The sequence below is a fragment of the Numida meleagris genome, chromosome 23 (genome assembly GCF_002078875.1).
Source record: "Numida meleagris isolate 19003 breed g44 Domestic line chromosome 23, NumMel1.0, whole genome shotgun sequence".
Classification (NCBI taxonomy): Eukaryota; Metazoa; Chordata; class Aves; order Galliformes; family Numididae; genus Numida; species Numida meleagris.
In genome coordinates, this window is record NC_034431.1 from 2,119,954 (window position 1) to 2,144,178 (window position 24,225).

Here is a 24,225-nt window from a genome sequence, read left to right on the forward strand (position 1 = left end):
TTTGCTATTCCCTGCAGTGCTTTAGAGCTCACTCGTGGCTATTTTATACATCTCTCTATGTGTCTCTGTGTATGTATAGTTAAGTCAGAAAGCAGCCAAGTTGTGGCTTTTCACACGGCGAAGAAGGGCAGGGATGGGAGGAGGCGGCGGCGATGGGTGCGGGCGCAGCGGGACGTGGGGACACGAGGGGTTCCCCCAAGCACCCCGGAGCTGTCACCCAGTGCCCCCTCTGTCACTGCTCCATCTGTGCCTTATGGGTTATCTGGGGACGTGGGGTGCGGGGAGCAGCAGTCGGAAGGGAGCAGCGCCGTAGTACGGACCACGTGGAAGCTGATAACTCGCGGTGATGGCTTTGCCAGAAGGGAGGGGGAAAAAAAAAAAAAAAAGGGAGAAAAAAAAAAAAAAACCCTACCCTGTACATCCGCTTTGTTTTGATATTCAGCTACTCCTTTTTCTTGTGGAGTATGTGCTAATGTGTGTGATAGCTCCGTGGCAGCGTCTGAACGAGATACTCAGATGGCTCCCACCAGTTGGTGCTTGGCGAGCTGTTTGAGAACGCTGCTGTGGAAGTGGGGAGCGTCTCCGTGTCTGCATCCCCCCCCCCCCGGGGGGGCCCGGGATCCACGGGGGGGGGAGGGGGGGGCTCCGAAACCGGCCCCCCCCCCCCCCCCAGCTCCCTCCTCCCTTCCTCTCAGGCCTCCATCCCCACCGAAATGAGCAGCAGATCAATGTGGGCCTAATAAAAGATGATTGGAAATTGCTAATAGGAGTGTGGGAGGGCAGCCTTGCCGCCCGGAGCCGAGATGAGTATGGATTTTCTCTTGCCAGGGATTGTAAACACTGCTGAGCTCCCCGGGGAGCCCCGGATGCTCACCCTCTCCTTTTGCCCTCATCGTTCTCCAGCAGCCTTAAAGGAGCCCAGTAATGGCAATTAGCTACATTAATTAGCAAGAGCTAGCAGCGTTTAGCCCCCATCCCACGCTGTGCGTGCTCTGGAAGGCGCGTGATAAATGAGGGCATGGGGTGGGAATGTTCTCACTGCCTTGGTGCTGGGCTCCAGTCACTGTTCCCCATACCTGGGGACCCCTTAATTATTTACAGGGACCCCACCGCCCCCCTGGGCAGCCTGTTCCAGTGCAATACCACTCTTCTGGAGAAGAAATTTCCCCAAATATCCAACCAGCAGATGCAAAACCCTTCTGGGCAGCTGGGCAGCCCTTGGTGCACGCGGTCCGTCCGTGTCACAGGGCAGCACTTCCTTGCCCAAAGGCAGCTCTCAGGATGCGTTGTCTTTGGAGTAAGGTACCCAGTGGCAGGACACGGAGCTTTGAGGTGCGATGCCCAAAGCTCTGCTTGGCAGCATCCCGCCCATCACCGTGCTATTAATGCGGGCGAAAAGTTAACCACACTTACTGAACTGCAAAAAAAAAAGGTTGTTTTTATACCCCTTTATTGGAGTATAAAGACAGCTTTTATAACCTTTTAAAGGGGCATAAAAGCAGCTTGGAGACTCGAAAGCTCACTCCAATTTAAGACGGCGTGGCGATGCTGACAGGTCGGGGATGCGGGCCCTCCTGGGGGTGGCACGTGCTGCTGGGGTGCAATGGGATCCCACCCCTCCTCTCCCCCCATCAGTGGGGATTTGCCTTTCTGCCCCATGTTGGTACAGTGGTTGGGCGGACGCAATGTGGGAAGCAGAGTGACCTTCCCAGCAGCCCCACGGCTCACGCTGAATATGGAGAGGCCACAATTCTCGCTTCTCCCCACGCCACCTCCCAAATAATAAAGCTTCCAGACAGAGTGCTGCATGGCCGCGAGGAGGACGGGAGCGGGAGCAGCTGCTTCTAATTTTGCTTCGTGGGGAGGGAGGTGATGCTGAGAGCACCCCGCATTCTCTGCACATATTTTTCATCATTATAGGCAGAAATGCCAGAGTGGTGACAGATATTAATGCAGTTCACGCCGGGAGAAAATCTTCTTTCCATCAGACTCAATGTTCAGCAAGAGGGCAGTGCCATTTGCAGCCCTCGGGAGGATGTGTTTGAAAGGTGATGTGTTTTTTCCCCGGGAAGTTTTATTCCGAGATGAAGTTCAGATTGGAGCAAGGGCACCTGGATCCGTCACACTGGGGCTGCTCCGTGCCGTGGGTCCGAACAGAAGCGCTGGAGAGTCACTGGGATCTGGGTGCAGCCCAAAGTGCCCACCCGGAGCCTGGGGGTGTCACTGCTCCGTGTGACAGTTTTGGGGTTCGTGGTCCATCCCATGGCACGCAGCTGCAAGGTCTGCAGAGTTCCCCTGCACAGGGCTGCGCTTCCCCGCGCCCCTCAGCCTCCTTTTATTTGCTTATCCCACTAAATATTCATCAGTAACATTTAAGACAAAGGAAAGAGATAATTACAAGGGGAGAATTTTTTTGCAGTATTAAAGGTTAACAGAATTCTTGGCATTTGTGCCTTGTCGATCTCCATGTAATTATGCTCATTTCCCAGAATTCAGAGGTGACTGTGCCTGTTAACGCTCAAAGATGGTACCCCGGGAATTAAATTTATGAGATCATTTCTCAAAATCTTCAGATTCAACCCGAGCATCCTGCCTAATGGCACGGCCATTATTAATGTTATTCTTGGACGCGCCGCGCGGGGCAGAGGACGGGTGGCAAAGCGGGCGTTGATGCACGCGGGCGGCGGCACCCGGCTTTTGTTCCTGAGCCATTTGGCAACCTCAGAGCTTTGTGAGATGAGCGTTTCGCTGCGGGTTGGCAGGGGCTGCAGAGGTGCGGGTCGGAGGTCCCGCAGAGGCAGCCCCGTTTTGGCTGCCGGGGGTCGGGATGGAAGCGTTCGCATCGCGGCAGCTGTGGCATTTAATGAGAGAACAAGTGTTAGCCTTAGCAGCGTGCAACAGGAGGCAAAAGCAGAGGGGAAAAGCATGGTTCTTTGCTTTCCACTTGGCCGTGCTGGAGCTGCCGAGCAGCCGAGGCGAGGAGCAAGGCACGGCTCGCTTTGCTTTGCCGCCTAGCGCGGACTTTCCCTCCCCTTGCACACTTAACTCCTGTTCACATGCAGAGCGGATAGAGCTGTGGAGCACTGGGTTAATGTCATACGCTTGCACGGTGCCGTTGGGTGGCCGACGGCGTGGTTTTACCCGATGTCATCAGCTGGCTCGGGCACCTGACTCATCCCATCGGGTGCTGTGAGCTGAGGGGACGCGCTCCTGAGCGCTAACATGGCAGCGTGGATTGATATGAAACCGATATCGATCCGCACCACGGACAGCTGGGATCAATCCCCCTTAATAACTTTCCCTGTGCCGGCGTGGCTCGGTATCTTTGATCATTCTCTAACTCCCCGCGTGCGTATTTAATATGACAGCGGCACGTATGGAGGTGTCACTCCATCAATACATATGCTGTGTTGGGCGGGCTGTTCTCAGAGGCTGAGATAGTGAGAACTGTGAGAAAGGAGCAATCCTGTGTGACGTAAATCAGAGCGTCTCCTTAAGGGGATTTGCCCATGGGGGTGGGGGTGGGGGGAGTCACCATCCCTGGGGGTGCTCCAGAGCCGTGGGGATGTGGCACTGCGGGATGTGGGCAGTGGGCACGGTGGGGTGGGTTGGGGTTGGGCACGAGTTGCAACAGGTTGGGAGAAGCAGAAAGCGGAGCAGGGAGGGGTTGCTGTGGGTTGGCTTTATGCATTTTGCATGCTGGCTGTGCCCGCTGCTTGGCACCGGTGTGGGGGAATGAGGGCTGAGTGCCCGCGGGGACGCTCCGCGCATTCAGAAAAATGGCCCCAAATGGCCCCGAACACAATTGCTCTGCTCCATGCAGGGAAAGCCTTTGGGGCAAGAAGGGCTCGGAATGGCTCCAGCCAAGGCAGGCTCTCAATCATCGCTTCTTAATTGGGGCCGGTGTTAACAAGAGGATAAATGAAGCAGTGTAGTGAGCGGAGCTGGGGCCCACATCCTTTGTGTGTGCTGTGAATGGTCACCGCCGTGCGGGGCTCGGTGCTTGTGCAGAGAAGTTCCCCCCGGAGCCGTGTGTTGTGCACCTGACTAATGCCAAGCAGTGAGGCCGTGTTTGCAGCTCCGGGCCTGCTGGAGAACAAGGCAGCGTGGAGGGGGCTGTGACGCCGCGTGTTCGTGTGGGAGGAGCGAGAACAGTTTGAGCATCAATTACGGTTCCGAACATATTTGGCAACTTCAGATTGAAAATCAGCGTCGACGTCGGGGTTATGGATTGCCATCTATCAGCTTCGTGAGAAGGGGAAAAAAAGGGGAATTAAAAGCCCAACCCGGCCGTGCAAATTGCCTGGCTGTGACCTACTTATGGAAAGTCATTTTTTATTTTTATTTTTTTTTCTGTTCTTTTTTTCCTCCAGGATTGGACTCTTCTCAGCGTGGGGAGGTGTGGGCTGTGGGCCTGTAGGTTTGCTGGCAGCTGGGTGTGAGGGGGTCCATGGGGCAGCCCCCGAGCAGCTGCACGGGAGAGGGATGCTGGGTAGCTCTGGGCAAGCTGCAAGAGGTGGAAGTCGTGTTGTTTCAGTTGATGGAGGAGTGTTAGCAGCAGGCTTGCATCGGGGTGTGGAACCACATAGCAATGCGGGTTGGACGCTTGGCCTCGTTTCTGCTGTTTCGCCCCAAAGTTGGAGGTTTTGCTGGGGAGTGCTGAGGAGCAGGGTCCCTGCAGCAGCGGGAAATGCTGGGCTGGGGCTGGGTTTGGGCTTACGATTGCAACTGATTTGGGGCAAAATGACGGTGCGAAAGCTGTGGCCAAGCTCTGGGGGATCACGGGGACGAAGGACAGGAGCGTGCCCTAGGAGCTGCTGCAAAGTGGCACCGCTGAGTTTCACCCTGTCCAACGCCTTGCTGGCAAATTGAGTCATTATCTCCCCCCCTCCCCAAACATTGCCTCCTTTGCATGGCAGCACCCGTGGCTCCTTCTGGCCGTGTCCCTGAGAGCTCTCAGCATCCTCCCTGCTGCTCGCTGCTCCCCTGCATCCCCCCGTGCGATGCTCCCCGCCCCTCCTGCTCGTGCTCGCTGCCAGGAGAGGGGGCCTTCAGCCTCGGAGGCTGCGAGAGGAGATAAATATGTGTGCAGAGCAGGTGTGCGTGCGCCCGGCTCGTTCCGCTTGTTTCCTGCCTGTTGCTCACGAAGGAAGGAGATTTTTATCTGAGCAGGAAGAAAGCGAAGGAGCTGAAAGCAAGGCAAGGTGCTGCTTGGCAAGCATCTTCGTCCGTGCATGGCAGGCTCTGCTGCTGTGGTCAAAAAGCAGCGAAGGAATAAAGGCACTCTCATCCCCAGAGGAGGCTACAAAGCTCTCTTTCTCTTCCTGCTGAACCTTCACAGCTGGACTCGGTTGCTGGCTCCTCTGCTGCTGGAGCGGCTGAATTATTGAAAGGAATCTTGATTTTGTTTTCTCTTTGCTGTTCTCATGCGTTGCGTTTATTGTCTATAGATATTTTTAAAGTCTGAAGCAATTACAGCTGTCAGAGAGGAGACGAGCTGTGACAGGCTGATTTATATGTACATTGCATGTATGCAAGAGAGGGAGAGCGGGGACGGGCAGGGCTTCTGCTGGGCATTGGTATTCAGGAACCAGCGATTTAAATTCCTTGGGAATTCCAGATAGCACTGAGCATCTCCTAACAGGAGGCGGGGGGGGGGACCCGGGGGAAGTCACCCCAAGCCCCTTGAGGTCCTCCTGCTCTCAGCACGGACAGGAGCTTTCTGTCCTGATGGAGGGTGCCCAGCAATCTGAGCCTGAATGACGCCTTAGGAGGTTGCATGGCTGCAGTCCTTGTGATCCCATTGGTTTTGCTGATGAAGGAGCTGGTCGCTGCCCAGGCGAAGGGAGCAGGATGTGTGCTGGATGATGCAGGTCCTGTCCATGAGGGCGGCTAATAAGTAGCACAGGGGGGTCCCAAAAGGATGCTCCAGCAAGAGGAGCAGCAATCAGCAACATCAGTGCCTCTTGCTCTGTACTGACTTACGCATCCCTGACAATTCCCTGGTCTAGGGGAAGTACGGCCCTGCGCGTGGAGTTTCATTCTGTCACAAACTCATCTTGCTGTTTGCAGCTTGGTTTTGTGAATGCAAAAGTTGGGAACCCCTCCTGCGCCGGGCAGGGTGAGCTGCAGAGCTCCCTCCTCCCGCTGAGAGCTGCAGAGAGCTGCTCCCTTCCCCAGGGAGCCGGGAAGCGGAGGGAGGGAATGCAGGGCAGCACGTCCCAGCAGTGCTGGATTCATAAAGCAGAGCCTTTGGAAGGGAGAGGAGTCGAGAGAGAGATGCAAAGCAATCCCCTTCTCATATGACCTATCAGCGCGCACAATAATAATAAAGCTTTATTTGATTGAGTGTTTCCTCTGCCTGGCACAGCTCATAATGTTTGAGAGATTAAATAGCACAGTTAGTGAATTAAGCAGTAGTTTACAGGGGATTCGGAGACTCCGGGGATTAGTAACGGGCTATGGATCCTTTCACATCTAGGTCACCCCTCGGATTCCAGCTCAGGTTGGCAGTGATTTAAAGCCCACAGAAATTCCCGGTGTGGGGTGATGAGGGCTGCAGAGCGTGCGGCGAGGAACGGAGGAGGGAGGATTTGGGGATGGGGTCCTGCTTGGGGTGCAGCACCCTGTGTGCCGGGGCCGGAGCAGCCCGGGGTGCGGGGCTGCAGGAGCCAGCTCTCCGTGGCTCCGGGATGCTGTGCTCTGAGGATGGCTCCCAGCACCTTTAGCCAGCACGAAGCTGTGCCTGGAAATGTTATTAACGCGTTCGGCCGCTAGCGGAGGGAAGGAGGAACTGCTCGGCATAAGCAAATGCGATATTTGTTAAATTATGAGCTGATAAAAAGTACTCGGGGACTGCGCTTGCAGCTGGGGAGGAATTTAGCACCTGCACTCATGCCTGTGAGGTGCAGAGGAGCAGGAGGGCACCCTCCTGCCTCTCCTCGTTGCTATCTGCATGGTTTTTTTGCGGGAGGGGGGGGGAGCGTGAGAAGGGAGAACTATCCTGCGCCTCAGTTTCCCCTCGTGCATAGTGCCTTTGCCCCCCGGGGAGGGGACGGTGTGGAGGCAGAGGGGGGTAAATATCAGAGGTCGTTTGGCTGCCGGGTGCAGGTAAGCACGCCGGGAAGCGAGGAGGGGAGAAGGGGGAGGAGGTGCCCGTCCCATCCCCGCGGAGCTCGGTGCGGCGGGGGTTAAGGCGGGCGTCCTTCGCCCGAGAGCGCGCGCCCGCTGCCTGCGCGCGGCTGTGCGGTGCCGTGAGCGTGCGGGAGCCAAAGTGCCGGTCAGTGATGGAGCCGCTGCCATGACAACCCCGGGCAGTCAGCCTGCGTGCCGCGCAGGGATGCTCCCGGGCCGCCGTGCCGCCGGGGCTGGGATGCTGCCGCCCGCCCGCGCCCCGTCCTCCTGCTGCTGAGGGCGTCCGACATCCCAACGTCCGACATCCCGACGTCCGACATCCCAACGTCCGACATCCCAACGCCTGACATCCCGCAGCCCGGCATCCCAACATCCGACATCCCGCATCCCAGCGCCCTGCGTCCCGCCGGGACCAGCTCTGCCTTTGGGACCCGGCGCTGGGGCTGGAGGAGGGGGGGGACTGCTGGGCACTCGGAGGCCTTTGCCCGCTGTGCCTTTGTTGCTTCTGGACCCGTTTGCTCGCTCGCTGCAGGGAGTGGTGTTTTTTTTTTTTCCGCCGTTTGTTGTTGTTGGCTTTTTTTTTTTTTTTTTTCCCCCTTGTTTTTATGGACTGCCCCCGCTCGGGGAGCCGCGAACTCGGGACAAGTGTGTGTGTGCGGGGCGGGAACGCGGCGCAGCCCCCGGCGCCTCCGTGCCCAAGTGAGCCTCGGACTGCTCCCGGGAAGAGCCGGCTCGCCCAGCGTCCAGCACCTTTGCCACTTCTCCTCCTCCTCTTCCTCCTCCCCCCGGCCCTCCCGTCCTCCTCCCTCACCCGAGGATACTGGGGACTCCCTCCGGATGCCGCTCGGCAGGCTCAGTGCTCGCAGGCTGCCTTTCCAGGGGCTCTCCTGATCTCCGTGGAGCTCCGCATCGCTCGCCTCCGCGCCCGCCCCGGTGGTTTTGCTCCCCCCCGTCCCCACACACACGCACCCCCTCCCTCCTCTCCCCCCTTTTCGCTCCCGGTGGCCTCGTCGGGTGTGTTTTTTGCCTGGTGGAAAAGTCCCTGCTGCCCAGGATGGGGGTCGGTGGGTGCTTAGCCCTGCCCTGGAGGTGCCTAGTCGTCCTCTGTCTCAGGCTGCTCTTCCTTGTGCCCGCAGGAGTGCCCGTGCGCAGCGGAGATGCCACCTTCCCCAAAGCTATGGACAACGTGACTGTGCGGCAAGGGGAGAGTGCCACGCTCAGGTAGGAGCCGCTGCCTCGGGGGGGGGCTGGGGGGAGTTGTGCTGCGCGGGGGCTGCCTGTGCCTTCAGGATGTGCCTCAGTTTCCCCGGTCGGGGAACTAAAAAGCTCTGCAAGAGCTGCTCCCCTCTTTGGGGCTGTGGGGGGGGTGATGTGGGGCTGGGGGCTGCACCCCCCGCCCAGGTCCTGCCTGCGGCGGTGCCACGGGAGCAGGGATTGTGCCCAGTGTTGTGCCCCGCTCCCGGTCCCTGCCCTTGCAGCAGATGGGCGCAGGCTCCCAGCCGGGGTGCTGGGCAGGAACGCTAGCAACACAAAGCTGCATTTTAATTGCAGCACTAAGGAGCGGTGCTTGCAACTCAGGGGAGACTTCGGTATCTGCGGGGCCAGGTGTGTGCAGGGGAGCGAGTGGAGCGGGGCTGAGGCAGGACAGAGCACGGGGAAGATTTTCGGTCGGGCTCCGTTTGTCCCTTACAAATGTGAATCCTCTCTCTGTGTGTTTGCTGGGACTTGGCATCCTGCAGCCGTGCCTCTCAGCCCTGCAGCCCTCTCTCCTTCCCGGGAGGAAGGGACGGAGCAGCCGTGTGCCATCCTGATGGTTTTGTCTTGTGGCATGGCATGGCTGGGCCAGAGAGCTTGGGTGTGGGTGGGTAGGGGTGTGCTGGATCCGAGCTCACCTCCCTGTTTCTGGCTAAAATAAAAGAGCTCTTCCAAATATCTGGGCTCTCCCAAGCACAGAAATCCTCTAGGTTTACAATGGGGTTTCAAAGAGGGAGAGTTTTGCGTTAAGAGAGCAAAAGCTGCAGGAGGGAGGCATGGGTGCAGGCACTCTGCAAACTCACTGGGAGGAGGAAAGCTGCTCTGCTCGGGGTTCCTGCCCTGCCCACGGTGCCCAGCCCCGCTCAGCGTGCAATGTGCAGACACACCAAGCATTGCACAGAAAGCAAAGGGACAGCGGCGTGAGTCAGCACGAGGGCTGCGTTCCTTCTCAGCGCGGCTCTTGGGTGGTGACACACGGGTGACAAATCTTGCACCCGGCTTCGCGAAGCAGCCCTGCGGACAGTGTTCCCATTGTGCTTCCCCTCGGGCCCATTGCTCCTGGAAATTATCCGTCTCGTGGCACTAGTTTGGTCACTGGAGAGGTGTAGCACGGCGTGTTGCAGTGGCAGTTTGGTGGTTTCTTCCTGCTGGTGTAAGGTGGGGACGGTTGGGAGCAATGAGTCGCTCTCCCGGTGCAGCCATCGATCTGTTGCTTGGGAATTCACTTGTTCGGAATAGCAATGCCGCCGCGCGAGTTCCCTCCCGCCCAGCACACTGATGCTGGGAGCACAGGGAGGGGGAAAATGAGCACAGGGAGGGGGAAAATGGTCTTCCTCTCTTTTTTCCTCCCTTCCCACTCATTTCCATGCGCGGTGGGAGGACGGCGAGGCGCAGCCAAGGACTTGGAAGGAAGCATATGTCTCTGGAGGTCCCTTTTTATGGTTTTTGTGGGGTTTTTTTTTTCCCAGCTGACAAAAGGGAAAGCAAGCTGAAAAACTTCGCTGCTTCTGTGAATGCCCCACGGGGGCTGCAATTAGGTTACTCCACGCTGGGTGCCAGCGGCCCCGCGGTGCCCTCCCTGCTCCGTGCCCAGCGTGCTGGTCACAGCACAGTGCATGGCTGCGGGGAGCAGCTCGTGCCCGGGCCCAGCAAAGCACAGCCCCAGTGCTCATTTTAAGAGGTGCAGGCTTTGCTCTGTGTTGTTGCATAGTTGTGTTTGGGTGCGTGGCTGTGGGGCTTGGGGCTGGTGCGTTTGGGGGCAGTGCTGTGGAGCTGTGCTCACGTGGCTGCAAGGATGAGGAGTCAGAGAGGAATGGGGGGCACCAGAGGTGTTCAATATTTCCTTCTGTCTTGGGATGTCTGCTGGAGCACACAGATGTGTGTGTTGCTTTGGTTGTGGTTAAATGTAAATCTGTGGTTAGGCACTGGGATAGAGCTTGTGCCTGGGGTTGTTGTGGGTGGCTTACTCTGGGATGCAGTAGAAGCTGCAGGGATAGGAAGAGGATTTGTGGATGTCTGGTCTGCCACCTCAGTGCCTTTGTCAGTGCCCACGCTGTGCTCTGAGCTGGCGCTGCTCCTGCTCATGGGGTTATGCCTGGGGCTTGGGGATAGCACAGGGTGGCTCGGAGCTGTCTGCCTTGCTGCCTTTCTTCATCACACGGTGAGGGTGAGGCTGGGCCATCCCATCCCATCCCATCCCATCCCATCCCATCCCATCCCATCCCATCCCATCCCATCCCATCCCATCCCATCGCATCCCATGCCATGCCATGCCATGCCATGCCATGCCCTGGTTGCATCCTGCCCACCGCAGTAACAAGCAGCTCGCACCCTGTGCTCACAGCGGCGCGGGAACCCAACCCAGGCATTTCTCAGACCTCTACAGGAGCTTTCTCAGCACCAAAACAAGAGGTTTGATTGCGGCTTCGCTCTGATAGGCATCAGTCAGCACTTCCCACGCGCGGCTCTGACAGTGCCGGCAGCACACATGAGTGCATGCAGGCGTCCCCAGGAGTTCACAGTGCCCCGAGCAGGTGCAGGTGCAGATCCAACCAGAGCAGCACTTCTTCCCCTGGCTGCTCCCTGGTTTTCCTGGTGGGGAGATGCGATGCCTTTATTCACTTGGATTCCACCGTGAAGAGTCGAATCTGAGTTTAACAGGAGCTGAATCTCTTCTAACCCCTATGTTTGATGTGGTTTCCGTGCCCTTTGCCACTGCCTTCCACAGCCCTTTACCTGAACTTGTTTTGCAAATGCATTTTGCCCCCGTTGTGCTCTGGAAGTAATTTTGGAGAAGTGATAACTTGGCCGCGAAACAAAACAAAATCAAGCGTGTTTGTTTGCCTTTGGGGGATGCAAACAGAACCCTCCCGCTTGCTGCACAGGAGGGAATCTTCCTCAGAAATGGATCTGTTCTGTGGGGCTCTGTGTGGATCCCTCCCTGCACCCACAGACCCACAGCAGAGGGGTGCCCAGCCCCAGCGCATCCCCAGCGCTGCCTCTGGCTTTGCTTGCGACGGCGTTTCTGAGAGAGGAGCTGATTGCTGAAGTGACATGTCAGCAAATCTCAGCCACCTCTCCCCCATCTCCGAGATGGAATCAGCTTAAAGTAGGGGGAAAAAAAAAAAAGAAAATTGTCATATGCATGGATTATTTTTATTTTTTCCTGAGTACGATTTCCATCCGAGATGAGATGTGCTCCTGATTGCTGTGCCAGAGCAGGGCTTCCCTGTATAGCTCTGCTGCCTCCAGCTCGGAGCAGCTTTTGGGGCTGGGGGCTCCTCGTGCATTTCTGTCTCCATCCTAAGGCTGAGTGCCAGCTTGAGGGAGGGGTAAACCCAGCAGATTGCACTCTGGGATGGGAAGGGCTGGTAGGGTGAGGGTCAGAGCCTGTAGGTACAGAGCTGTCCGGTGGGAAGGTGAGGGGGTGGCGTTTCTAATTGCTAAGCCGGTGTTATGAAATGGAAGTTCATCTGATGCTGGGTGCCCTCCGAGGTCCTATCAGTGTGTTTATTTGTGTGCAGCCCTTGGAACATTTCCTTTCCCTGGCTCCCTGAGTCATCTGCTTGCATTGCAGTCTTTTGGTGGCAGGACGTGCCCCTCTTTTGGGAAGATGCTAAGTGTGTGGTACAGGAGGGCTCTGCAGATGGCCTGCAGCACCCTGCTCTCACCTGGGGCTCGGAGGGGCAGCGAGCATTCTCTGGTTGCAGACGTGACGGAGCTGCTGTTGTGCTGTATGGAATTGCAGAACTTCCCATGGGTGGGCAATCATGAGGCAGGAGAAATAAAATTGGTGACTGGGGTCAGCAGAGCCAGTGTCCTCCCAGTGCTGGGATGGTCCTCACCGTGACTGTGAGCTCAGCATCAAGCGTGGGACCTAAATCCCTGCCCCTTCTGTTGGCTTCAGGGCAGTTATCCAGCCTTGGTCTCGCAGAGCTGTTCCTCACTCCTTCCAGACCCCCCAACCTGCCCGTTCCTGTTTGTTGTATTGGAGCTCAGACACCCTTATTTTCCTTCAGGAGGAAAGGGGGAAAATAGGAAGGACTTAATCTACGACCGCATCAGCGGGAGAACTGGCTAATAGAAATTGTAATGAGAATACAGAGCCAAACAAACAAGCAAATGGGAAAATGCAATCCCCCCAATGCAATAAAGAGATTTATGCCGACAAAGGGGCTGATCCGGTGCTCATTAATGTCACCACAAGTCTTTATCCTAACTGTAATGGACTGTGGATCAGGTTGGAAGACAGCATCTTAGTCTTGCTACAATATGCAAACTGTTGAGGCGCTGTGCATGGAATAGCAATGCAGAAAGCCCTCTCCCAGCAGGAAGAGTTGGCTCTTTGTTGCATGCAGCACCTCTGCAAGGCGAACGCGCAGTACCCTTGGGTGTAGCATTCAGAGGTGCAAAAGCCACTGAGAGCTGAGAGCTGAGAGCTAGGCTGGGCTGGCTGGCTGCTTGGCACACCTCCTGCTGCAATGCCAAGCGTGCCTTCATCACCGGGATGCGAGGAATCTTGCTTTGAGTAAGGGTTCTTCATCTGGCAGGAAGGTGGTCGGTGGTTTGTGTGCAAAATGAGGGGATGGGAGAGCAGATGAGTGGGGATGCGCGGCTGGAGGCAAACTTGGCAGCAGTGCTGTCCCCTGGAAGAGGAGCTGGTGATGCTGAGATGGGGACGAGGAGGGAGAGGCACCTCTGGGAAGGGAAAGGACACCAAGGGTCAAAGAGGAGACGCGCGAGTCCAGCTCTGCATGCCAATGAGGACAGAGTAAATAAGGAATAAAACCACCTTTCAGCACGAGCAGCTGGTGAAATATCACAGGTTTGTGGTTTTTTTTTTTTCCAGAGATGGGAGATTTTGACCGACTCTGCAGCCATAAATGGCTCTGACACCTGCTTCTGTTTTATCAGACACATGCAGAGCCCCAGACATGATCCAGACATTCATTTCTTTGGGTTTTTGAGTCCGATATTAAGAAAAAATGATAATAATCATGGTAGGTTCATTATTTTCCCAGCATTGCATTCTCTGTTCAGCAGAGCTGGGGTGTTTTTCACATTGCTGTTCCTTGCACATCCCTTATAAGAAGCTGTCAGGCCAAAGGAACTCTCCAAGCTATGGAGGAAGAGAGCGGGGCAGCCCCAGGTTTAGACCCACTCCCAAATCTGTAGGTGGTATGGACCTGCTGGTTGGCACAGCACTGACATCTGGAGTTGTATTTGGGTTCTTACCCTGAAGTCATCCCAATTCAGTAAATTTCAGGCGTAAAGCTTTGCTCCCAAGTGATCCCTGTTATATTACATCTTTGGTGCTCTCCTGCAGTCCAGTGCAAAGATCTTGAGTTCCAAGGAAGGAAGGACGTCTCTATGGTAGGATTCTAGGGCCTGGGTGAAAGCAAAGCAAGTATTTTCCACGTCCCTGTGGGTCTGGTGCTCACCTTGCAGTGCATTCCCTGGGAGCTGGGCAAGCACCTCCCGCTTTGAGGTGGAAAATTCGCACTCCAGTTACAGCTTGCTACGTAAGAAAAAATATATTCTTGGTCTGAAATGCATCTTTTTGCAAGAAAAATGTGTTTGTTTCTTGTGCACCTTGCCTGGAAAGTGTTAACTCTAGAGTTTCCTTGTTGGGAAGGGGGCGGATTTGGATTTGCTTGAAAGAATATGTATTTTTTTGTAGTCTGGGTTTGAGTTCCTTGAAGTATTTTGTCAAATTTTGCAAGGAACGTTTTGATTCAGGCGGAGCAGATTTGGGGTTTTAGAACGTCTTACGGGAAGTAGTGCAATTCTGACTTCATGTGGCCTCAGAAGGGAAGAATTCCTGGAATCAGGGTTTCCCTTTGGCTGCAAAAAAAAAAAAACGTTTTCCTGCCCACCTCTGAGCTGCTTTGCCTTCTGAAATCAATTTTCCCCTCTTACTACGTCCTTCCTATTGCTTCTTGAGCTGTAGGAGCTGTTCTGCTTTGACTCGAACAAGGTTTATATTGAATACCAGCTTGCAGAGGCCACGCTTTAGGCTGGCCATTGCACACTGTGACCCCGCTTGCTCAGTGATTTGGTTCAGCGTGTAAGCCAGGGCAGAATGTGTGGGGAGGGAGCAGTTTGGGTACATGGGTCCAAGGTACTCCAGTGTGCATGAGAGATGTGATTTAGTCCTCTGCAAACACACCGTGAGGAGCACAAGGCAGCGTTACCCTTGGCTTTCCTCTCCCCTCTTGGTGCTTATGCTCTGTGGCACGGCAGGACGTGGCCAGAAGGCCAAAATCCCACCTTGGGTTGTTATTGCTCTGTCGTGGAGATGGATGTTTGAGGGAGATACCTTCACTGGTGCACGTCAGCTGCATCTCCTAAATTTCCCTGCTTGTCCTTGGCTGGTGGAGGACAGCAGCTGCAATCTCCTTGCTGGTTTACAGCCAGCAGCACGCAGACTGCTGATGTTGCTTAGCCAGATTCGGGGCTTTGACCCTAGGCAACAACATGTGAGACACCATGGCCATCTAGAGATCCACCTGCACCATCTTTGTGGCCTCCATCCATTCAAGTAGCCAAGATCCTGGGGGGATGAATACCCTCGTGGGCTTTCTAGAAAAGACCAAAGGCTTGATGGCCAAGAGTCGCGTGGGAGAAACTTGGTCCTCTGGGCTAGGACCCAGCCTTGATGTTAGGGAGCTGCACCACGATCCCATAGAGGTGCTGGATGGAAGGGTGCAGTGCGATGTCCTGGTGCAGGCAGCGGTGAAGAGGCTGGTGCAGCCCAAAGGACGGGATGGGGATGTGTCAGCTCTTATCCTTGCTTCCCTTCGCCTTGCCAGCTGTCAGTAATTTAACTAACCCAGGACTGGGCTGGGTGCAAGCAGAGAGATCTGTCCTTGGAACCTCTTGCTCATCACACCTGTCCTGTTAGGAGCATATTCCAAAGCTTCAGGTGGCCTGGATGCTTCTCCTCCTATCAAGCCTGACCGGAGATAGGATACTGATGCCTCTCTGCAATGTGCAGTCTCGATTCCAGTCTCATTTTTCAGCACCTCCAAACCGCCCTCCGCTGGCGCTGGGGTGGCTTATCCCCGCTATCGGGTGTTCCTGCAGTCAGCACCTATAGCCTCGCTGTGCTGCGCTGATGTGATGCAGGCAGTATAGAAATCAGCACATGACATCTCCCTCTCTACGCTGCTGTAAAATTAGCTTCATCTCAAGTGGCAGAAAATGATCATATCCTCGCTTGAGGGCGATGAAGAATATTCCTGAGTCACTGCGAGTGATGAAACAGGCAGAAAATCCGGAGTGATACACAACTGCCCACTCAGTTTTAATCGCCGAGGCCATTTGCTGCTGCAGAGCCCAGGGAAGCGCTTCCTCCTCCTCTCCCTCGTCCCCATCCATCACCCGCAGTGCCCGTCCCAGTGCTGGGCCACGAGCAGCGAGTGCTCCTTTGTGTTCCCTGGGAGGAGAGGAGCGGGTAGAAGCTTTGTTTCCATGAAGTACAGGAGGAAATCAAAGCAGCCTCTGGTCCTCAGTTCTCCTCCTGCAAACTGTGCAGCCGCCTCCCAGCTCACCCTCATCCCCACAAATCTCCCCTCTGCTCATGCCTCAGAAGGAGCCGCTGTGCCCATCAGCTTTAGTTCAAAGCTATCTCCTTGGATTTTTATGTTGCCGCCTTGGAATAAAGCACCCTCTTTCCTGCAAGTACCAGCTCCGTGCTTGGGAAACGCCTTGCCAAATTTGCTGGTGACTAGGCCAAGAAAACCCTTCAAAACACTGCTGATCAGAAGCAGAGCTGTGCAATGCTTTCGTTCCCTGCATATGCTCGCTGACAGCTTGCGAGAGCTGAGCACTCCTCGAAGGAGCTCCTGCAGCCGTGCCGTGCCATGCTATGCTATGCCATGCTGTGCCATGCTGTGCCATGCCATGCTGTGCCGTGCCATGCTGTGCCGTGCCATGCTATGCTATGCCATGCTGTGCCATGCCTTGCTGTGCCATGCCTTGCTGTGCCATGCGTTGCTGTGCCATGCTATGCTATGCCATGCCTTGCTGTGCCATGCCGTGCTGTGCTGTGCCATGCTGTGCCATGCTGTGCTGTGCCATGCTGTGCTGTGCCATGCTGTGCTGTGCCATGCTGTGCTGTGCCATGCTATGCTATTCCGTGCCATGCCATGCTGCGCCATGCTGTGCTGTCCCCACCTCCAGCTTGCAGGTGCACTGGAGATGTAGGGTCTGTCAAGGCTCTTAGGACTCATCAGTGTTTATCCCTTAACCTGATTGTAGATGTTCTCTATCCTGCACATTTGCCAGGATGTGCTATTCAGACAAAGCTCTCCTGGTGTCACACTTCTGCTAGCATAGCTTAATGTCTCCCACAGCCTGCGAGGGGAATACGCACTGCTGGCAGAAGCACAGATGCGCAGGCATAAAAGTGTCAAAGCAGGGGTTTTGCCAGCGCAAAGCCATTGCAGAAGCTCGCTCCGCAGACGCAGCCTGCCGCACCAGCGAAGCTTTGCGGTTGGCCAAAGCCGGGCAAGTTCCCGCAAATCCCGCTCTCCTCCCCATAATCCCCCCCAGCTCTGCGCGCCGTGCACTGATTTGTCGCCGCGATCGTGTCAGCGCGAGCAGGTGCAGAGCTGCAGGACATACGCCAAGCAGCTTGCTTCGGAGGTTGTTCCAATGTGCTTTATCCTGTCGGCACGCGGTGCAATAAACGCGTGTTTTTTCCCCCTTCTGCATCTCCCCATCCCTTCCCCAAAGCCATCCAGGTGCCGGCTGCTGCCTTTTGGGTGAGGCTTCACTTCAGGGAGGTGGGCGTTGAACTGAGTAGAGGGCTGAGCAGTTTGGGAGTGCTGAGTGTTGTGCTGACCATCCCCAAGCAAACTTCTCTTGCATTCTGCGCATGCCAACCATTGGCACACATGGAAGCTGGTTGTCTGTCTGTATCGGTATAGAGGTGTAACACGTGGAAACCGAGTATCTGCCTATGTTGGTACAGAGGTATAACACATGGAAACTGGGTATCTTTATAGATATAGAGGTATAACACTTGGAAATTGGATGTCTATCTGTATTGGTATAGATGTGCAACACATGGAAACTGAGTGTCTATGTTGGTACAGAGGTATAACACATGGGAACTGGGTATCTATATAGGTATAGAGGTATAACACTTAGAAACTGGATGTCTGTCCGTATTGGCATAGAGATATAACACACGGATTCCGAGTATCTATCTATATCAGTACAGAGGTATAACACATGGAAACAGAATATCTATCTAGGTGTAAAAGTCTGGAGGTATAACACCTGGAAACGGAATATCTATCTGTGTAGTTATAGAGGTATATGGGTATGGAGGTATGGAAATATATAGGTGTGGAGATACAGAGATATATACTTGGTGCTCAGCTAATGAACTAAGATAGATACAGTGCAGGGGAGCAGTAATTCCTGCAGATACCTGCTGAGAGAGGCAGGGCGCAGAGCTGCAGGCAGCAGGAGCGGTGCAGATGGCGAGCGCCTGCAGGAAGCGGTGCTGCGGTGAAGCAGAGTTGGGGGCACCTGGGGGGGAGGTGGGGGCTCGGGCACGGGGAACTGCTCTCATCTTTCCTCCGTGCTGCCAAGTGCTGCTCGTGGCTCCTGCTGTGATTCGGAAACAGCCCCGGAGAAATCAGGGGGATAACAAGGGAGGGAAGGCTGTGGCTTTGTTTGTGGCATTTATTTTGCTTTCTTTCCTGGCACGAGAAGGAAGAAATAAAGTTGGATTTCAAGTGGGGTTGTTGCAGTAATGGGGGGAAATGAGAAATGCTCTTCAGCTGCCTTCTCCCTCCTCGCGTCCCCATAAATAACCCTTCTTGTGCAGAGACGGCTCGGCTCTTACTTAGAGAGCCCATTTTGGCTGCCTTTATTTGTTTTGCTGCAGCTCGAGGGCTGCTTTCATGAGAGCAGAGCACCTTGCTGGGGCCCTGCAGCCCTGGGGCTGCTCCTCGGAAAGCCCAGTGCCCAGAACTGGTTTTTGGGGAGCCCCTGTGTTTGCATGGTGTGCTGCTGTCGGTTCCCTGCTTTGAAGCCGTGCCCTTTGTAGGTCCTTTAGCAGCACCCAGTCTTCAATAAAACCATGTGATAGCTTTATCCAGCAGTGTAGCATAGCTTGCAAATTGCATCTGGGCACCAAGGGACAAATAGCGTCATTGTGAGATGGGGATGGATCTTCATCCAAGGAGTTTTGGGCAGATGCAGTGTAGTTCAACCACGAAGTCATTCAGGCCTTCCCTGTGAACTCATGGAAGCAGGGCTTGGGTGCTCACTCTCCTCTGCGTGTCCTGTTTCCATTTCACAGTTTCTGCTAATTTTTGTTGATCAGTTGATGGATTCCTTGCAAGTTTTAAAGAGGGCTGGGAGTTATATGCCTGTAACTTCCATGAGAGGCAGGTAGATGTCCTCAATGATCCTTATGGGTCCCTTCCAACTCAGGATACTCTACGATTCTGTGTTGACAGGCCCCATTAGCTGTCTGAAATAATGAAGGAATGAGCTCAACTCTTGTATGAGACACCCGAGACTCATAGAACAGGATCACGGTATCATCAAGGTTGGGAAAGACCACCAATATCATCAGGTCCAACCCTAATCCCCATGAACATTGGCATGATGTGGCATTTGAGGGAAGAGGGAGCTTCAGTCTGAGCTGGTGTCACCTAAGATACCCAAATGTGCAGGAAACCATTGTAGTGTGCATGGAGGTGCTCACTGTGGATGCCTCCAGACCATATGTGAGGCACACAGCGAAGATGGTGCGGTGTTGATGGGGACAATCTGCCAGTCCTGGTGTCAGGAAGCAGCAGCAAAAGCTCGGGGTTTTGTTCTGACCGCTGCTGCTATCCAGTGGGAGATGCTGCACTTTGCTAGAAGATGGCACCAGCTGGTGTCTGTGGCATTGCTGGAGCTGGCTGGCTCACCCTTCATTCAAGGGGGGGAAAACAGCACAACAGCAATGACAAGGGAAAAAAAAAAAAAAAAGCCCATAGCTCGCTTTCCAGAAGTTCCTAATGCTGCAACAGGCAAAGCATCGGAGATAAAAGAAATAAAAAAGCGAGGGAAAGAGGGAGAAAATGCATTTATGAGCTCTCAAGCTAACAGCATGCAACTCTCATATTATTTTTCCTTCTTAGCCTTTGAAACAGCACAACGGCCCGGAGCCTTCCCGGCAGATGGACAATGTGCATGCCTTAACCACTTAACAGCCATTAGCCTAATTTCACATACTGGAGCCAAATTAAATAATAAGTAAGAGGCTATGAAAAGCTGGTTTGGAGCCTGTGTTACTGCCTTTCACTTGATAACCTTCTCATAAACAGATGCTCTCTCTCTACCCTATTAACCTTGTCTGAGTGCAGGGGGGGGGGGGTTGGCGAGGCAAACAAGCCAGACCCCAATGGTGAGAGCAGGGCCAGATGTGCCGGGGGGGGACAGATGTGCACGTCCAGAGTTTTCTTCCCCCCAGAGCTGCTGAGCAAGAGCCCGTTCTTTGGCTGCATCCAGGTCGTTCCCGTGTGCCAAAAGATTCATGTGGCTCAGCGAGCCCATCTGCACCTGCTGGGGGAGGCTGCAGCACCAGCGTGGGGCTGGGGACTGATCTGCTTTGCTTTGAGGAGCCCTGTCCTGGTTTTGCCACCTTAAGGTGAAGGCATTTTGCCGCTCCTGCCCCTCTGTGCCCGTGAAATGGGAGCAGCAGCACTTGCCTGAGCGTGGGGAGTTTGCGAGTATTAATTAGTTAGCAAAACGCTTGTGACATTAATGCGGTCACGGGAGGGTGAGGCAGTTGCAGATGTGCACAGAAGCGAGGGGTTGTGTATTTTGCACAAGATCTTGGGGTGGCTGCCGTATTTCTGCACCGACCTCCCACCGTCTCCCATCATTTTACGCCACGCACCTCAAACTTTGGAGCAAGTGCAGGACCACCCCCAACCGCAGACATTGTCAGTGCAAAGTTTTACTTATTAATAAACTGTCTTCATTAAAAAAAGACAGATTGATGGGGAATATAGGGGGAGCCCCTGCTGGCACAGCAACACCCATGCCCCCAGACAGCGTGCTCCCACCGAGAGCTTTTCCAGCTGCAGCAGATGGGAGGTGCTTTGCTGGGTGCAGGGTTTCCAGCAGTTTCTTGCTGCTGAGCTCGTTGCACAGCGAGGTCTGGAGGAGGGACACAACCGCTTTGCTCGCATGGAAATGTGACTTTTCTTCCTTGTTGGTTTTGCTCCTTCCTCTAAGCTGTCACACAGGCTCTGCTTTCATATGCAAAATCCGTCATCTGCTTGGCACGGCAGCCAGCTTTCTTACAAGTTTGCTTCATTTTGGTCCAACAGGAGTAAATTACTGCAGCCTGTGGCTGGGATGCCGGGAAGGGCTCTGTGCTGGTGGGCTCTGCGCTCTGAATGAGGCTGAATCTCATTTTGTGTGGCCTTTCCCTCCACGGGGCAATGCAGAGTCCCTCTCCTATACCTGGCTGCCTGTCTGTACGAGACTTGCAGGTACTTAATGTCTTTGAGCCATCTGTTCTTCTGTCAAATTTAGTTAAAATTGGCCAAAGACTTCACAAATTATTGGGGAATATTGCTAGACAGAGGCACGCAGGCAAAGAGCACGAATGCAGAAGCTCATTCCGGTAGGAGTCTGGGCTGAAAACACACCGGGGTATATTATGCAGAGACAAGACAGCTGGAGAGATGGGGTCTGCATCCAACCTTGCCCTGGTGCGGGGATGCTTGGCTCTGTGCTTAAGGCCTGAGTCTGTTTTGGGTACTGTAAAAAGCTCTTCTGCGGAGATGGGCTTTGCTTTGGGTACGATGAGACCCTCATTCCCAAGGCACTGACTCGGGGTACCCAGAACCTGAGGGGCACCCAGGAGTTAGATGCCTGGTTTAAGCAAGGGTTGGGGAGAGAGAGGGAATACCCATCCCTCCAAGCACACCCGTTCTCTCCTAGAGTGACCCTCGTTGTGGAGGTGCCTTTCTCTTCTCTTTGATGTGGATGACCAGCGTGGGCTAAGGTGAGATGGAATGCATCTGTTCCAGGAGAGGTAAAGCAAAGGCACCAGCAAAAAGCCCCCTCAAAGGCTGGGTGGCTCTCAATCAATTAGCATGTTGGTAGGAGCACAGAAAAGCACGAGCAATCTGGGATACTTGCTCATGTAACTGCGGGTGTCTGGGATGATGGATGTCTGCATCTGAGCGTGTTGTCTAGTCCCCCTTTGCAATTGCTGGAGAGCAATGGGCCTTTTTAGGGTGCAATTCATCCCAGTCTAAGGCAGATGTCTAAAATAGGTCAGACAGATTGTGTCCTAGCAGTGCCTTTTTCTCTCCATTTGCTGTAAAATGGGGTCCAAATGGCTAGCTTGCATGTCGATGTGATAAATCCCAACCCAAGCATTTAGGAGAAGCAGTAGGATCAAAAAAAGGAAATATCTAACATTGATCAGAGTGTGGTACGAGAGCCAAGCGTACAATTTCAGCGAGTAAGCTGCAGAGCTGTACCAGATACTTCATCAAGCAGAAGCGGGGCAAGAACAGAGGTTTTTTGGTGTTTTTGTTTCATTACATTTTCGGGTTTTTTTTTGGATGCTGAGTCCATCTGCATCTCATCCCTCTAACTTCCAGAAGCCTCAGCTAAGCAGTTCTGGAGGAGGCTTGTCATTAGGCTTGTCATTAGCTACCTCACACAGCAACCTGCGAGTTCATTAGTATTCCTTTAGTGCTAACGAAATGTCCGAGCTGCATCTTTTCTGCATGAGAGGCTGAAATGCCTTAGCAGTAAGGGAAAACCAGAGCCAGTGCTATGCAGACCACCCGGAGCAGCCCTGCTCTGCCAGCAAAGCTCTGCTTGTGTCAGCGTGGCAAAGTGACCCCCAGGAGCAAAAGCAAAAAGCTGGCGCAAAGGGAATTTTGTCTGTGTGAATGCATCTGCAACCTCTATCAGTGCATCTGTAGTGAGGGCTCTGCTAGCAGGGCTGCTAGAGTTGAGGTTCGTGCAGAGGGCTGCCAGCACCTGCAGGTATCAAGAAGGCATGGAGGGCTGTGTTAAGGATGTTCTGCCCTCTCCTGCTCCTGTAGGAACCTATCGGGCTGCCTGGCCATGCTGCGTGCTTTGAGTTCCTATGTGCTGGCATGATGGAGGGAAGTCGGGTGCACGGGGTGAGAAGGGAAAGTCAGCACCAGGGCCGTCACTGTGCCCTGCCTGACTAAGAGGCTTTCATTGATTTTTATTTTCTTCAATGGAAACAGAACTGACATCCATTAACCAGCCTCGCAGCCTCTCCGGAGCAAGGGATGGAGGCGGCAGAGGCTTTATTGCTGATTTTCCCTTGCTGGCTCATGCATTGCTCTCCTGCTGCTCTCTGGTAATGCTCAGCAGCTCAGGCTGCGACCTGGGAGGTGCAGAAGGGTTTGAGAGAGGAGCAGGACAAATAGGAGGTGGGAGTGAAGCTCTCCTAAGCTGACCTATCCCCAGCGTGTGGCTGTGTTTTGGGAGGCCCTCTATTTATTTAACCACCTGAGACATCCTCAGGTGGCTCTGCCAACAGCCATGGGGAAGATAGGTGGGAGAATCCATCCCTTCTGATGCTTTTGCTGCCTGTAAGGCCTCAGTGATGAGAGCACATTGGGATGGTGAGCAGTGGGATGCAGAGGGAGCTCCGGGTTGTGTCAGTGCTGCCCCGCTGATGGAATTGCTTGAGCTTCATCTCAGGTTTGTCTAAGAAAGAGGCTTGAGGCTGCCTGGAAGCAAAAGAATTAATATGTATTTAAGTTATGATGTAGACGAAGCTCATATAGATCATGTATAAATCCATATTTGATGCCAAGGTATTGCCTGCTGAACTCTCAGCATAATATTTTGCTCAGCATTGTCTCTATTTACTTCCCCCCCTTACTTTTGGCGTTCGTGTTTCCCATCAGGAGCTGTCACTGCGCTGCTCTGCAATCACTGCACTTCGTATTCCGTTGCAGAAGTTTTCTTTGGGGGGTTGGTTTTTAATATACTGCTTATGAGGAAGCCTGATTTTGGGAACAGAGCAGCAGAGCATTTCTGTGAGGGGAAGATCTCAGGAAATAACACAGGAATGAACAAACACAGTGGGGGGAGGAAAGGATTGTGGACCTTTCTGGACAATGAGGGCTGCTGAAATAGCTTTGGGTTTTAATAAAGGAATGGTTGGTGCTGGTATGTGCCTCTATTTGGGGAAGGACAGGAGCTTCCTCACTCACTCTCCATTCCCTGCGTGCTTGAGAGATGCTCAAGGTCCCCGTGCATGCCATGCATCAGTCCTGCTCCATTCCTTGGCACTGGTATGGGGAAGTTGATTAAATCAATTAAAGCCCCTCTCGTGTAGATGGGGTCCTGCTCAGGATGCTCTGGGTGGTGGCACTCTTTGATTTTGCCTTGACCTTGTGGCCACTCCAGTGACCTGGTGATAATGTGTGGAGGGGGAAACCCAGGAGCTGGAAATGGGCTTCGTGCTTGGGTGCTTTCCTGTTTGGTGCTCTATGTATATAAAAAATGCATTGGAGAAAGAGCACTTGATTTAAAGAGTGCCTGGATGCCAACGCCATCTCTGTTTGTTTCCCCTCCTTTAGCAGAAACTTCGTAAAATTTTTATGAAGCATTAATGGGTGGGAGATTTTCCTCAAGCAGATTTTCCGAGGTGAGCAGCAACCACCACCCCCTGCTCACCCAGCCTGGTTTAGCACACGGAGTGCTCTGGGACAGCCCCTTGAGCCATTCCTTGCGGGAAAGGGAACGCTTCCATCCCTGGTGGTGCTGGGGAAGCAGGGAGATGTGCTGGGGATGGAGGTGAAC

At 54.2% G+C, this 24,225-nt stretch overlaps 1 protein-coding gene across 6 annotated transcripts in view; it reads left to right on the plus strand.

Moving 5' to 3' along the window:
* LOC110387644 (protein CEPU-1) overlaps nucleotides 1-24,225 on the plus strand; it is a 320,486-nt gene that overhangs the window by 204,059 nt on the left and 92,202 nt on the right. For 4 of the 6 annotated variants that reach the window (XM_021375988.1, XM_021375986.1, XM_021375989.1 and 1 more), the window contains one exon: nucleotides 8,271-8,355. In XM_021375988.1, coding sequence (XP_021231663.1) covers nucleotides 8,271-8,355 — 85 coding nt within the window. Of the gene's footprint in view, nucleotides 1-7,739; nucleotides 8,068-8,270; nucleotides 8,356-24,225 lie in introns of those variants that run through there. The other 2 variants (XM_021375984.1, XM_021375985.1) reach the window with 1 other exon arrangement.